At 36.0% G+C, this 15,351-nt stretch overlaps 1 protein-coding gene across 9 annotated transcripts; it reads left to right on the top strand.

The window, feature by feature from the left end:
• The first annotated feature begins 130 nt into the window (after nucleotides 1–130).
• Nucleotides 131–15,005, top strand: LOC141426621 (rho guanine nucleotide exchange factor 7-like). Of its 9 annotated transcripts, XM_074085654.1 has the most exons (12): nucleotides 147–333; nucleotides 645–862; nucleotides 2,101–2,263; nucleotides 2,952–3,170; nucleotides 3,321–3,519; nucleotides 3,595–3,816; nucleotides 3,895–4,107; nucleotides 7,299–7,566; nucleotides 8,082–8,282; nucleotides 8,712–8,774; nucleotides 9,575–9,598; nucleotides 14,662–15,005. In XM_074085654.1, exons 2-12 carry the CDS (start codon nucleotides 679–681, stop codon nucleotides 14,916–14,918), a joined length of 2,013 nt encoding a protein of 670 aa, XP_073941755.1. In that variant the 5' UTR covers nucleotides 147–333; nucleotides 645–678; the 3' UTR covers nucleotides 14,919–15,005. The 9 variants fall into 9 exon arrangements, with proteins under 9 accessions (XP_073941749.1, XP_073941753.1, XP_073941754.1 ...); XM_074085652.1 differs by lacking the exon at nucleotides 14,662–15,005 and having other exon boundaries at nucleotides 145–333; nucleotides 9,575–13,294; XM_074085656.1 differs by lacking the exon at nucleotides 8,712–8,774.
• Nucleotides 15,006–15,351: the final 346 nt, after the last annotated feature.

Raw genomic sequence — 15,351 nt, 5'->3', positions numbered from 1 at the left:
CAGGCCCGGAGTTTCACGGACACGGAATAAGGAAATACCGGCCCGATATTATTTCAGGTACACGCCCATAGGAAAGTATTTCATGTACACGCCCATAGAAAGTCACCCCATCCATCTATTCATGTCTATTTTGTAAATTTTTGTCTTGTCTATGGTATTTATTTTTGGAAGGCAAGTCAGACCCAGTGCCTATGCGTGACAAAATAAAATATTTGAAGTATTCTTAAATATTCTTAATTTTATACAACTTTTATTAGTTTTTTGTCGAGTTAGATCTTTAAACTGAAATTACAATGCTGAGAATAATGTGTTGATAAGTGACAGTTAATGAAAGTGAGTTCGATTCTAGCCTAATACGAGTGTAATTTTCGTCTCCTTATGAGCCGTCCGTATAGAATCCGGAAATTGCTTGACATCCTCTCGTAATTACGTGTTTTTTTTCTACTTAAATCATACAAGACAAGGTATTCTTAGACAGGTGCATGTGTGTCGTGATGATGGGTTTGATTTAACTGTAACATGAAACTTTCAGGGCTCTAACTACGATTATCCTACTATGTATGTATTTATTTTGTAAAGGTCCTCTCCATAAAAACGGTAAATCTTTATTTTATCATATATAAAGTTAATCTGTGTGTTTGCAGCAAAATAATATCATGGTGCTAGAATTCTTACACAATGTCAACTGAAAATTGCTTGGTGAAAGCAGTATACTCATTTAAGGGTAAAAACAATGATGAGTTATGCTTCAAAAAGGGAGATATTATCACAGTCACGCAAAAGGAAGAAGGAGGTTGGTGGGAAGGCACTTTGGGAGAGACCACTGGTTGGTTTCCAAGCAATTATGTTACGGAATGTAAAGGTATGTATGGAATGTAAGGGTGGTATTACTCATTATATACATTTTTTTTGTGTTAAATTTAAATAAGTAATTAAATCTGTATACTTATGAAAGATCCAAAACATTATATTTGATGTTTGGAAATTGTAATGAAATAAATTGTGATTTGTGCCTTAAGTGCTTAAGAAGCTACATTATTTTTTTTTTGTATAATTTTGAATAATCTACCTTAAATTTCTGTAAGATGTTTAGAATATGACTTATTTATAGATCACATTGATTTTTTCAATGCCATGAAAAGATAGCAATGTATTGTGAAACTTATCTAAATAGAGTATGAACTAGGTACTTTTCACCGTCATTCATTTTGTTAAAAAAAAAATAAACATCAATTTTTTGTTAAAATGTGAGCAGAAAATTTCAGCTACTTAAAAGTTTTATTAATTATAAATAAAACAAAATACATAAAGTTCACTTCAAGTTCTAAGCAAATAACACTAAAAAAATAATGCTGTTGACAAATAAAAACGCTGATAAGTATATCAAATCAAAAAAGAAACCTTAGTTTATAAATAAACAATATTAGATTGTAAATGGAAAAAGCATAATATTGCCACTACTTTGAAAAAACTTCATATCTCAAATCAATACATCAACAAAATTGATCCTTGAAATAAGTTCATAGTTCACATAAAAAACTGTTGATGTTCAGGTACAGTCAACATCATAAATAAAATAAGACAAGTGATCACTTTTCACCTTGTTGCTTTCAGTCGGTACACAATTTAGTACCTATGGCTTTTCAAACATGACTTTAAAATAAAAAGGTACAAAATCAATCACTTATTTATGAGATTGACTGTACAAGTTTTTTTAAAAGTAGTGATGATAATATGCATTAGAGCTTTAGAATTGAATTAATTTGACCTCATATTGACAGTGAAAAAAAAACTACTAAAGCGCCAAAAGTTATACATTGGAGATTTTTTTTTTAATTTGAAATTAGTTTTCCTAAAGTAGCATGTTAGCGTTTTAGTAGTTTTTCCTTTCCACTGTCAATATTTATTTTGAACTAAAAGAATTTCTTTGCCACCCGTGACCGTAAATTCTTTTAGTTCATTGATATGGACCTTCGCAAAGTAACGCCTGATTCAATAAATTAGATATTTATTTTGCTAGTTTGCATTAATGTGTGTAGTTAATATTTTTGAGACTAGTAACTATCTGTTATAGTTTTACTACCAAGACAGTACTTTTAGATCAATCTGGTTCAGTAACAACATCACCGATCAGAGCAGCATCAGAAATTCAAGCATTTAGAAATGTTGTGCTTAAGGACATTATTGATTCTGAAAAAGCACATGTGGCTGAAATGCAGGGGCTTTCGAGTAATTTTCTACAACCACTGGAAAAGAGTGATATGTAAGTTTTTAAAATCGTTCTATTATAATAACATTCTGTTTTGTTTTTAAATATAGCAGTGTTTTGATTAGTTACTTCCACTGAAAATTTAGTTTATCAATTAAATTGGTGAATCTCAATTTGCATCAATCAACAGTTTTTTAATTTTTATTATTCAGTTTTCAATTTGGCATTCATATTCTCATTGTAATACTAATAATAATAATACTTTCTGCCAGATAAATTATGGCACTACACATTGTGACCAAATCTGAATGTAAAAAAGTAAGTTGATGAAATGAATCTGGTATCTTAATTATTACTATTTTTGACTATATTTTTGTCCAATAATGACTTATGACAAAAATTGCATAGCTAGATCGATGAAAAATAAAAAAATACAAAAAGACTCCAAAAACCAATCATAATTTGATTGCTTAATAACGACATCTGTCCAGTGGTGGTGTAGCGGTATAGCACGTGGCACGGAGTGCCGAGGACCTGGGTTCGATTCCCAGCGCTGCTCTATTTTTCTGTGCATCTATGTTTTAGTTTGTATTTTCGATATAGCTAGATCAATGTTTCATCCCCGAAAACCCCTACATACCAAATTTCATTGGAATCATTGGAGCCGTTTCTGAGATTCTGAATACAAGAATTGCTCGCTTAAAGGTATTAAATAGAAAGATTAGATAAAAAGTTGTTTTAGGTTGACAAGAGATGAGTTCAAACAGTTAACTGGCAATATAAATGAGGTTCTACAAATACATGAGCAGTTCCTTGCTTTGTTAGAAGAATGTGCAACGAAAACTGGGCCAGATCAGCGAGTTGGTGGCTTGTTTCTGCAATGGGCTCCCAAAATCAAATCTGTACATCAAACATACTGCGCTGGCCACCCTAAAGCTGTTTGCATTCTTGATAAGTACAAGTAAGTTTTCATACATCTGAATATATTATAGATCTACTCTGCTTCTATAAAGAAAATATGACTTTGGTTTTGTCAATTCACACTTGTTTCATTGTTATAGTTCTTATCACATTACTCATCATTATGTTTCAATGGCCATTTATTTTTCAGAGAAGACCTCAATTCATGGATGGAGAATGCTGGTGCTGTATGTCCTGGAGTTTTAGTGTTAACTGCTGGTCTATCAAAACCGTTTCGTCGGCTCAGCAAGTACCCAGCAATGCTGCAAGAGCTAGCTCGACATGTCCATGAGGCCCATCCCGATAGAGGAGATACACACCGGGCTTCAGTTGTTTACAAAGATATTGCTGTAAATATAATAGCATTTTTTCAGTATAATTTGTTTTGATAAAATTGGTACTTACATTAGCTTTGTGATACTTAGAGTGGCTGTGCAGCACTGAGACGACAAAAGGAACTGGAACTCCAAGTAGTTACGGGTGAAGTTCGCGGTTGGCCTGGCGGCGAGTTAGCGGCACTTGGTGATGTCTTGCACATGGGCAGCGTAGCCGTTGGGCCTTCACATCAAGACCGATATCTTGTTCTCTTCCCTTCGGCTCTCCTTTTGTTGTCTGTCAGTAAAAGAGTATCTGCTTTTGTTTATGAGGTAAATATCAACCTGACTGTTTCCATCTATTATTGCTCCCCTTGGTTCCATGTCTTAAATCTTATTGTGTAATTTAAGGGCTGCCTTCCACTTACGGGTATAACTGTCTGTAAATTGGACGACACAGAAACAAGGAAGAATGCGTTTGAAATAAGTGGTCCTATGATAGACACCATCGTAGCGGTGTGCCAAACGCGCGCAGAAGCTGACAACTGGGTTAGCTTGCTCCAGAAACATTCAAACACAAGCAGCCCTGTTCATGAGCCAGGTCAACCACAATCTCTACCTCATGTAAGTAAATTATAATACTTGTGCAATTTATTTTACTTACAATAAGTTCCAAAATTAAAGCAATATACTATGTCAATTTTTAAATGTGTTTTTATAAGTTATTTTTATGCTGTTTTTACATAGCTGACCCGTTCTCCTTCTGAAGGGGCACTGTCTAGCATCAATTCTAGTCGGCGCAGCCTCTATCATGTGACTTTGCCACCGCCCAGCTACCCTTCTGCGTCTCCTTATTATTCATTAACTAAATATTTTGCGAGGCTGGTTAAGAAGAAGGTTATAACGAGACAAATGTTGCGTAAATTGCTACACGAAAGAACTTGGGCAAAAGCTTTTGAACTAACGGGATTGCCTGTCATGCGTAGACACAAGAATCATGTAAGACTAAAGATAGAAAATGATGGTACCATAGGCACGGACAGTGAAGGCTCTGATAGTGACAGCGAGAGGGAATCTGACACCACTGAGTCGTACACGACATCTAGTTGTTCGGACATTGATGGGGTCACTTGTCCTCGAATATTAAGGCAAAATGCAATGGAGACTGAAAGCCCCCGAACCGTTTCTTCTTCTTGTAACAGCTGGGGTAGTAACTGCGGTTACGTCCGATATTTTGATAACTCTGGCAGTGCAAATCTTGTAGAGCCTGAAATTATAAGAGGCGACTGTACTAAAAATTTGTTTCTGTCGATACCATCAAACACCAACATACATCAAGCTGTCAATAGCGGTAATGATACACCCTTGCAGAAAACAATGAGGCGCTTAAATTCTGGTTGGCCTTCAGTAATCGAGCATTCTGAAAGTACTGAAAATTCTTCATTTGAAGTTAGGCCATATATGGCGTGCGAAGATTTGGTGAATATTGACCAGAATCTAGAAATGTGTACATCAGGATATGGGAATAATGAATATATCTCTATGCGGCAAAGCTTCCCAATCAAGGCTAAAATCGACTCTATTCCAAAGCTGTGGAAATCTACGGAGGAGACTTATTCCCAAGAAATTCCTGAAGAAAATTCTTTATCCCAAATTTTGCAAGTTATTCATCCACCTTCGCCAAAAGCATCTACTGATTTTGTTTATCCTGATGATTCTGTAATTATAGATCCACCTCCAATGTTTCGAAACGTAGACGAAGATTTGAAAGTTATTAATGTTAATCTTAATACTAACGTACCTTTTCGCAAGCATTCTCTTAATTCTGACAAAAGAATAAGACGTTCTTTGTCGAGATCAATGGTTGAAACAGAAAGTTTTTGTAAAAATAATGAGATGCAAAGAATGAGCTCCCAGTCAGAAAATAATAAAGTCTGCAAGAAATGTGAATGCTGCAACAGGTCTTTATGCCCTAGCCCTAGATCCTCAGACTCTGGTGTCGTCGGGAGCTGTAACTTAGCATCTCCGGAATTAAATATGCACGAATATACCAGCGGAAGTACGGGAAATGACTCTGATGGTCACGAAAAATTAATTGATAATTTAAAAGATTCACTTACCAACTTGTCCCAATGTACATTTGGCGACCGCCGTAAAAAGTTAACGCTTTCCGAAATAGAGGCGGCCAATTTTGAGGATCAATGTCGTTGCACTTCACCCTTCGGATCCACTGCAAGGACGTCTTGTGTGACAAGTGTGACATCGGAAAATAGTCTTGATGTAATGGATTCTTTGAACATTCATCTAACCTCAACATATACAGCAGCACCGCCGGTGTCTTCGCCCCAAATCAAAAGAACGTCAATTAGACGAAACATTGAATTATATGTACCGGAAATTAAATTAAAACCTGATCCTCCACCACGTGTCTACCGCAAACCTAGTACCCATTTAGAGATTCCAAAAAATGTGCGTCAATTACCATCATCCCAATGGAGTACCTTGAATATAACGGAACGTACGAAGCCTAGCTTGCATTACCACATGCGTATATTCAGGGAGAATCCTGAAATTCCCAGCATTGAGAGGCAATCCCGTGGAAACCTTCGAAGGAACTGTGATGTTTCCAACCAGGAAATTAAGAGACAAACCAAAAAAGGAGAAAGTGTGGCAACACGCAAGACTAGGTCACGCAGCGAAGATTTATCGAAAGTGCAGAAGAGTCTAACAGACTCCACAAATGGCTTTATGGTGTATCGATCGGACTTGTATGCGCACTGGTGGATGAAAGCAAAGTTACCCATAACTGTGGTCACCGACTCAGGCAAGGATAGTTATTTTGTAAAGAGAGACTGTTATGTACATCACTGGTTTGAAATAATACCTATTGCCTTGAAGTTTATAACCATTAATTCTGTCATTAGTTACCCCAGTGTTGCAGTGCTTTACTTGATCATCCTTGCCTGTGTTTATTCATCAACTAACTGAAAAAAATCTGTCACTGCAACTAGTACCTCATTTACTAACAAATTAAGTAAAATGCATGGATATGCTTTGTTAATTCAAATCCGTTAGAGGTAATCCTTTAACGGATATAGAAAGTTCTGTGTGACTACCTATAGCAATACTCTAAAGATATTGCGATCGATTAAAAATCCATTTGAACCTGGCTCCATAAAATATGTAGAAAATTAAAAAGCGATCGTATTAAATGAAACTTATGAGATGCTGAGTACCGTAATAAAAATATAAATACGTATTGGGTACTGAGCGTCGAGTCGCGATGGAGCTGGGTCACAAATGTGCGCTATAAAGTGTGCTTTAAATAGATGTTTAAACTGATGCTGTTGATGAATATTCGGTAAACGTTAATGGAAATATCTTTCATTACAAAGTTATACAAACAAATTCCTAGTTTCCTGTTTATTTTAAATTCCGACACCGCTGTCAGTATCTCACAGAATAACTTAACGAATACAGTCTGATTGGGAAGTTAGCGTAAATTTTGTACTTGGGAATAATTATCCCTTACGTTCGATTGCGGTCGTCGATAGTAATATCGATGTTACTGTTTTACCTGGTATGTAAAACAGTGCATCTGCACTTTATCTACTTTAAGACTGGTGTTAAAGTACAGAAGAAAGGTTTTCTAGTATCGCCTTATTAATTAACGATACATTACAAGATTCGGTATTCTCTACATTAGATAATGTGTAAAAATATTGTTTTGGTACGCTTTTATGTTGTTGGATTTAGTTTGATGTTTCGATGTTTCTTTAGGTATTTAATTTTACACTATTTTTCTTTTTTTGTAGATGGCCATGACAGACGGCAATAATCCTGATTTATCGTCAGGTTTAACCAGCCACAAAAGATCACACTCATTCAACAATCATCAAAGCTATTCGCAGCACACTCAGCAAACGCAAAGAAGTAAACAAAAAAATCAGTCTGCTCGCTGGCTCTTAAATTCTTGCGACTCTATTGATCAGTCGCCTGCCAAGCCAAACAAAAATTCCATTGCGAAAAAATTTTCTTCTGTTGATTTCATCGACACAGCGGGCTCGAACTACAGCAGCAAAGGTACAACCAAATAAATTGCATTTATTTCTGTATAGTGTACTAGCTTATGCCCGCGACTTCGTCTGCGCAGATCTGGGTTATCGCGCGGTGGCGCGCTCTACCGGAATAAAAGGTATCCTATGTTGATCCTTGGGGTTCAAACTCTCTATATACCAAATTTCATCAAAATCGGTTTAGTGGTTTCGACGTGAAAGCGTAAGAAACAGACAGACAGACAGTTACTTTCGCATTTATAATATTAAGTAGGGATTGATTGGCTACACTTAATGACTTGGATGGTAAATGCGAATGCATTGAAATGTGCGAGGTATATTAACAAAACGCTACCAATAGGAATACTATGTTAATTTTATTCCTATTTCAATCTCGTCGTAGCGTAAGCACACGCGTGCTCTGAAATTGAGATGGCGGGAGCTTTGTCAATATTGTTGCTTACACATTAAGCTGTTTGTGCTCTATATTAACATAGAACTCTAGAATTTTCGCTTTTAAGTATTATATGTTGTTTGTTTCAGCGTGGAGCATAACTTGCCTGCGTCCGGCGCCCCCTTTGAGGCCACAATCATTTTCCGTGGGCTCTGACGAAAACATTGGACCAACTCATCCGTACGCACCGCATCAGCGAAAGTCGAACTCTTATGAAGAAGATGCGCTTATTCTAAAAGTTATCGAAGCGTATTGTACATCCGCGCGCTGTAGGAATGCTGTAAGTTCTGGTGAGTATTCTTTTGGCGTAACTTATTTTAAGGGAAATCGTTTCTATCTGATCAATATGACAGGTTTTTTTTACTATTTGAATACGTAGTTCGCTACTCAATGAGTAGTCGACAGCTTTCCACTCGAATCAATGCAAATTACTTTAATGCGTTGTCCAGTTAAATACAGCGCCAAAAGGTTTTAATTGTTTGCCACACGAGTTGATTGAATGACTTTAGCATTGTAGAACTTTATCTAATTAACATTGAGCTAATTAATACCGTTGCGGAAGTGCGAATGAGAACCTCTTCATTAGAGAATTTTATAGAAGGGCTCGATTAAATAAACCTTTTAACAACATAGTTTTTAACAGTAACCGGTATGCTACCCTTAGCTAATGTCTTGAAATAAAATAAAGTTTTACTAACATAGCTGTATTTATTATGCAGTACCCAATATACCACTGGAGATATTCGAGTCTACAAGGAGGAGACATACGAAGTCAAGAAACCGTATTATCAGTTGGTTTTTAGAATGAATGATCTGTATTAATAAACACTTGATACCAAATATAATAACGCTAGTCATATTAAAGTAGCGCTTGAAAATAATATGTATCCAAGATTGTTGTTGTTGGTGTCGTTGATTATCATGCAACTCGTGTAAATACATACCTACCTAAACTCACCTAAATCTATAATACTCTAAAATTATATTCGATATTTTACATGGGCACATAATATTATAGTGCACGACATCGCAGCATGCTTTTTACTTTATAATACTCATACTTACTATGCTCGTAATTATGCTTTCTCGTATGAGTCGTTATTCAAGTATTTACAAACTTAATATTTTTAAATATTTATTTCAGTGCAGTACAAATAGATTTATAGTCTAGTCGGTAGTCATTTTATAGACTTTTTTTTATTAATCTTATTATGTTTGCCAAAAATAAATCCCATTTGAACACAACACAACCTTATACTAGAATACGACAGCGCATTTAGGTACCCTTGCTATCTTGACAAAAATCTTATTAGGTCAGGATTTGCTAATTCATAATCGGATTACTAAGGCGAGAAAAAATGCGTTTCGTGAAATAATTGGCGTATCTAACAAGTTCCTGGTTTAAGTAAAGCACCACTGATTAACAATTATCGTTCACAACTGTGCTTCTAACGTACCGATACTATCTCCAAATAAAGTGAAGCTGTTTTAGATGTTATTAACACTGGCCTAATGAGTGTTACACGGTAGTCTGAATCTTTCTATTTTGTTACATGCGGCTGCCTTTATATCGCACCTGCAGTGGACTGCGGCCACTTGTCTCTTGGTAAAGTACAATATCACGCACCCGCTACTAACATACTTCACTATAATTCTACTAAATTGCCAATCGTCCAACGATGCGAGACACCCGACTACGTCGGCTGCAACAGCTCCTCGAGAGTGAAACGTAATAAAAGTTCTTCAGCCGCTGACGCTTATCTGTATCGCGGGCCAGAGACGAGGAGGCTTCTATCAGAGCGAAAGTTCCAGATGAATCGTTCCAATCCTAATCTGTGGGAATGTTCAGAAGAGCGCAGGCAAAAGTTGTGCGAGGGTCGGGAGCGGCGAAGTGGGTCGCACCCCAGCCTGGCGGGCGCGCTGCGCGCGGGCGCCGCGCCGGCGCCGGCGCCGCTTCCCGCCCCGCGCGCTGCGCGCTCAGCGCGTTCCTCCACCTGGTGCTGTGGCACTTTCGTCAAACAACTCACTAAATCACATCATTTCGACTGACATAAGTAGTAATCCTCTCTATTGGTGCTCACTTTTATAAAATTCCCTATTGAGAGTGTCAGCTTACGTTTAAAATTAAATAATCATAATCCTACCTACCAACTAATCGCCATTTACAAACAGCATTAGTGTGCGTGATCATTGACTGATTTTCATTGTTTTTACTAAACAACCGAAAAACCTAAAGTACCTACTGTGTATTATGATTATTACTAAAATATCTGATAGTAGTGGTAATTCCTTAATCCATTTAACTGTCCATTTGTTTTGTTTGTTCCTTTCATATACCAATGTACCTATATTATTTATTATGAACGTTTTCATAGTTTTTGAGCTAACCAAAAATCCGATATCGAGAATAAGACGAAACAACTCGAAGCTAACAATATTTTTGTCTAGTCAAAAGCAAATAATTACTATTTAAGATGTGTCGTTGGTCAACATGTCATAACATCGTCTTTTTTCCATTTTTGCTTTGTGCCATTAATATTTACTCATTAAAAAGTGTTACAAACTTAGTAATGTAGTGACTGCAGTATTATATGTAGTTATTAATATATTTTTTAACCTGTATAATTATATAATACCTACTTGGGGTGCATATCACATTTTGTATGCATGCATGCCTTGGCTTGTTACCGAATATTGTAAGATTATAAATATGTTTCTGGTTTGTACAATATTACGTTTATGTAATATAAATTGAAATTAACTAAAGGTGCGTTATATTATATTATTCTACTACTACCATGGTAATAGAGAGTAGTTGTCGATTGTCGACGTTAAGGTGTGATATGGATATAGCTTTATGAAAATAACGTCAGTATCCGTAACGGTTCGCAGTTTCATTTCACAGGTGAGACTATTTTAGGAGCAGTGGCAGCCAGACCGCCATTACGTTATTAATGATTTAGTGCTGTAATGAGGGTAACCCTCGCAAGCTTTATATTATAATGCTCTCATCAGTATCTCGATACCTCGTATCTTTGGGACTAAGCGTCGTATCGCATTAGATGGTGCTTTATATGTTGTTATTGTTCGTTTAAGCATAATAAGTATGAAATAGATAAGACGTTTGTAGAGTTCTCTAGGTTCGTGAAATTTATGCATATTATGAATTAAAATAGTATATGCACATATGCAGAGGCGGCGCAGGGCGTGGGCGACGAGGGCCACCGCCCACGGCCTCGCGGTCTAAGGGGCCTCGCGCCTCAAATGATTCTTGTTTTTTTACACATTTAACAATCCGTCATCTAATGTGTGGTGTGCCATCATAGGGCCTCCCAAAATTTATCTTGCCCACGCCAAATTTAGGTCCTGCAGGGCTACTACGAAGCTCGAAGTTCGTGTCGTGCGGTCCCTCTGACACTTATACTATTTAATACGAGAGCGAGAGGGACCGCACGACACGAACTTTGAGTTTCGTAATAGCCCCGCTACGCCGCCACTGCACATATGAATCGATATTGCTAAATAAGGGGGTCTATTCATTCGATGCTCTTTCCTGCACTACTAAACGAACAAATATGTTCGGAGTTCTCGTAAACGACGCAAATTTGCTATACCTATGGGGGTTTTAGTTGGCGGAAATTCGATGTAGGCGGGTTTTGGATTATTGGGTAAACGCGTTTTTCGATTTTGCGAACTTCGAGCAAAGCTCGATCGCCCAGTTACTGTATTACTAACGTAGTTAGATTTTGCATTAAAACATTAATATTGATATTTACTTATGGCTCTAGTAGTTCTCGCAAAACGCCATTAGTTTTATCAATTAGTAGACTTCGCTTGAAACGTTGACGTGGAATTCTAATACCTACGTGAAAATTAAAATATTGACCATTGTAGAAACTAAAGTTTTTGCAGTGATATTTAGGTAATCGGTATATACAGCTACAGCTAGCGCGGCGTGGCGTTCGTTAAATATTGAGCAGGATTGCGCACCACTGCAACGTGTATGCAGGTAAATACGAGGTTACTGTACTAATGCAGTGCCATCTGCTATGTTGCGAACTATCAAAACGGATCGTTCAAATGTTTGTAACAAACTTAGATGCGTCACATCTCATGTGCGGTTGCAGCTTATTTCTTTTATAGTTTCTTAGTGTTAGAAGTTGAGAGTATTTAGCTCCAGGCGTTTGCATCAAGGTATTTACAGAAATAAAAATGGAAAACATCAAATACATATATTTCGCTCTATTTTATGAACAATTGGTACCTATAATAATGTTCGTAATGTTTGTTTTCTAAATAGTTTTTTTTTTTCTAAAACGGAATGAAGTTTTTTCTAACTTACTATTAATATCACTTAATACCATTGAATATTTATTTAAAATTTCGATACTTGTATGTACATCATAAATTGATTGTTTTGTAGACTATATTCTTTATTATTTATCACTTATCAGTATTCGTAATATTAAACGTGATCCTTTATTGTTTTATTAGATATTAAGTTGCGCTATTCAAGTTCATGTAAATAATTTTGTTCTTCGTTTGCTGAATATTACCTACATAACATACAGAGCTGATACAGGTTTTTACGTAATAGTGCAAATAATATTCTTGGACTAAGTATAGAATTCATAATACTTACAAAATAGGTTCGTGGACTGTGTCTGTTTGAAATAAAATGCATACCTACCTATATATAATTATCATATCACTGAAGTAGCCCAAATCCCATCAACATTTTCAGAGATCATTTAAACATAAAATGAAACAGATCTGAGTCTAAATATAAGAAATGTTACTTGTTCATTTTCAACAATATAGGTTAGGTATATATATTCCTATCTAATATTAAAGTAAAATAATTCAAGAATTTTATTGTATGAAATCCATTTTTTTCTTTACAAATTCATACACGACCTATAAAATAATCCTCAAAGCATTCTAAGTGCTGCTCGTTTTTTTTTAGGAAAGATGGTTTTTCAGCATTTTATTTAAAGCAGAACTTAACCATTACTGGTATTAATTTTTAAATGTATATAAATCACTCAGCGTAATGTCTAATATCTATGTATGTTAATATTTGTGTTGACTTGACTGTAACTAAACACCCTACTTATGTATAAACATCATTAGGCAGCTCTTATAAAGTTTAGTATTTATTTAGATTTTAAATCTGCAAATGATATTGAGACTACTACTATACATTTTCTTAATAACTACATATGCCTTATTTGAAATTATTTAGTAGTAATCATATATTTTATTTTTCAAACAAATTATATAAAATAAAGTTTTGATTATACGGATAACTTTTCTCTCTTATCACCATGTAAACCACTGTACCAACAACTCAGCATTTATTGTTTTTTACGTTAGCATTGTTTGTTGCATTCAGGGTGTGAATAAAATTTTTGTACCTAGGTACGTATTCCTCAGTTCAAACTCAAGCGGAGTGGTCGCATTAAGTAGCAAACATCACATCATACACACGAAATCACATCACATGAACACTAGCATTGCCGATCGATACCTAATCGATAGTTATTCAGTAGCAAAAACATCGATAGTTATGCCAATCAATAAAAAAAAACTATGCGTTCAACTGCTGTTAAGATGGAATTTGCTCACAACTTCATTCGCTGAAAGTTTATAACATTCTTGTATCTTTTGTCTTTTTTACGCATCGAACTTATTTTTTGGACGAACTTTAATTTTGTTAAAAAACATCTGCTCCATGAACGCCATAATGTGAGTCGAATGCCGGGATTTTACTAAATTAAAATATGTGTACAGTAAATATATATTTTTTTGTTTTATTATATTTTTCACTAGGGAACGAAATTGCACATTTATTTTAACAGCAAAAAGCACTTGACTTTTAAAGGAGGCTTGAGGCTAGATAGGTTGAGCAGCGCAACCGGCTAGTGAGTAAGTTTGAGCAAAATCCATCCTAATAGCAGTTGAATCTCGCTAATATTCATTCCATTTTAATTAGGCATGGTATGCAGAGGTTCACTTTTAAATACAGGACGATTAAAATAAATCCATTTAATTCGGGTTGCACTGAGTTCCACAATGCTAACGTAATTTACTCAAGTAATTATACCATCTTATTCAAGAACACACTTACACACTCAAGCACGTAGGTATACTGTTTCATTATTCTATTGACACAAGTCTACGAATAAATAATAAGTCGGGAAGCGTAACTCAACAAATTCCGCACAAAAAGTGGTCATACTTTAAACCAAAACGACTTATGATTCAAATACGGATCATTTTCTAGGTTGCGTTGCAAATAGAGGTGCTTGTTGATTGGTTGAAATTCAAAAACAAAGCAGGGATGGTTTGCGCGCGTGATGCAATGTCAGATGCACTACAATTACAAATGACGCGCAGAACACGGTTTTTAATAACCCCGCCTACTAGGACACGCAAGGCCATTTTTCTAACGCAGTTACAATGCCTGACTTATTATTTATTCTTAGACACAAGTACTAAAATGTTAATTCATACATATAAATAAACAGTTTTACAAATTCTCTTGCACCCTCAATTTTGCCTTTCTTCCCGCCAACACTACACGCGTCAGTAAAGGTGGGTATCCAATTATGACTTAGGCGGAAAGAAAACAAACTATAGTTTTGTCATGGTTCAATTTGTTTCCAGAATGCGACGACGAGGCTCCATTGTCGATTGAAGCTCTAGTGAGGTCACCCTCTTTGCCAATACACTCGAACGCGATCCACGGATCGCCGAGTTTGTGGACCATTGTGATGCGATTACAGAACGAAATCAAAACACTCAAATTGGATGTTAAGAGCTTGCAGTTGCAGTTGAACGAAGAGAAACAGGAACGGAATCTTGCCATCGCTGCCTTACATACTAACAATATTTTAAAAGATGTAAAAGAAAGTAAATGTTAAGTACCTATACCTAATCTAATCATTGACTGCCTACTTATACCTACCTTTTTAAAGTATTTAATTTGCATTAAAACGTTTATCTACTTATTCAAGAGTTTTTCTTTCCTTCATCTTACAGTTAGAATTTGAATATCGTATCTACAACTCCGAATCCTTACTTGTCGCCGACACAGATTCAAATTCGTTGATTGTAGGTACAGGCCGCGTGCGAGTTCCGAGAAATTGCGAGGTATATAGGCTCTACATGATATACTAAGTATACCCACACCGCTTAATTCAATTGATCACGCTGCATTTTTCGGAACTCGCGCCTGAACTACACTCAATAGCAAAACGAAATAATAGTGATTAAAAAAGTACTTTTTTATGTAGTTAATAACAGACAAACAAGCAGACGGTTCACCTGATGTTAAGTAATTACCGTCGCCCTTTG

This window comes from Choristoneura fumiferana, chromosome 3, assembly GCF_025370935.1.
Source record: "Choristoneura fumiferana chromosome 3, NRCan_CFum_1, whole genome shotgun sequence".
NCBI lineage: Eukaryota > Metazoa > Arthropoda > Insecta > Lepidoptera > Tortricidae > Choristoneura > Choristoneura fumiferana.
The sequence above is the reverse complement of the archived record's forward strand: the minus strand, read 5'-3'. Positions and strand labels throughout refer to the sequence as shown.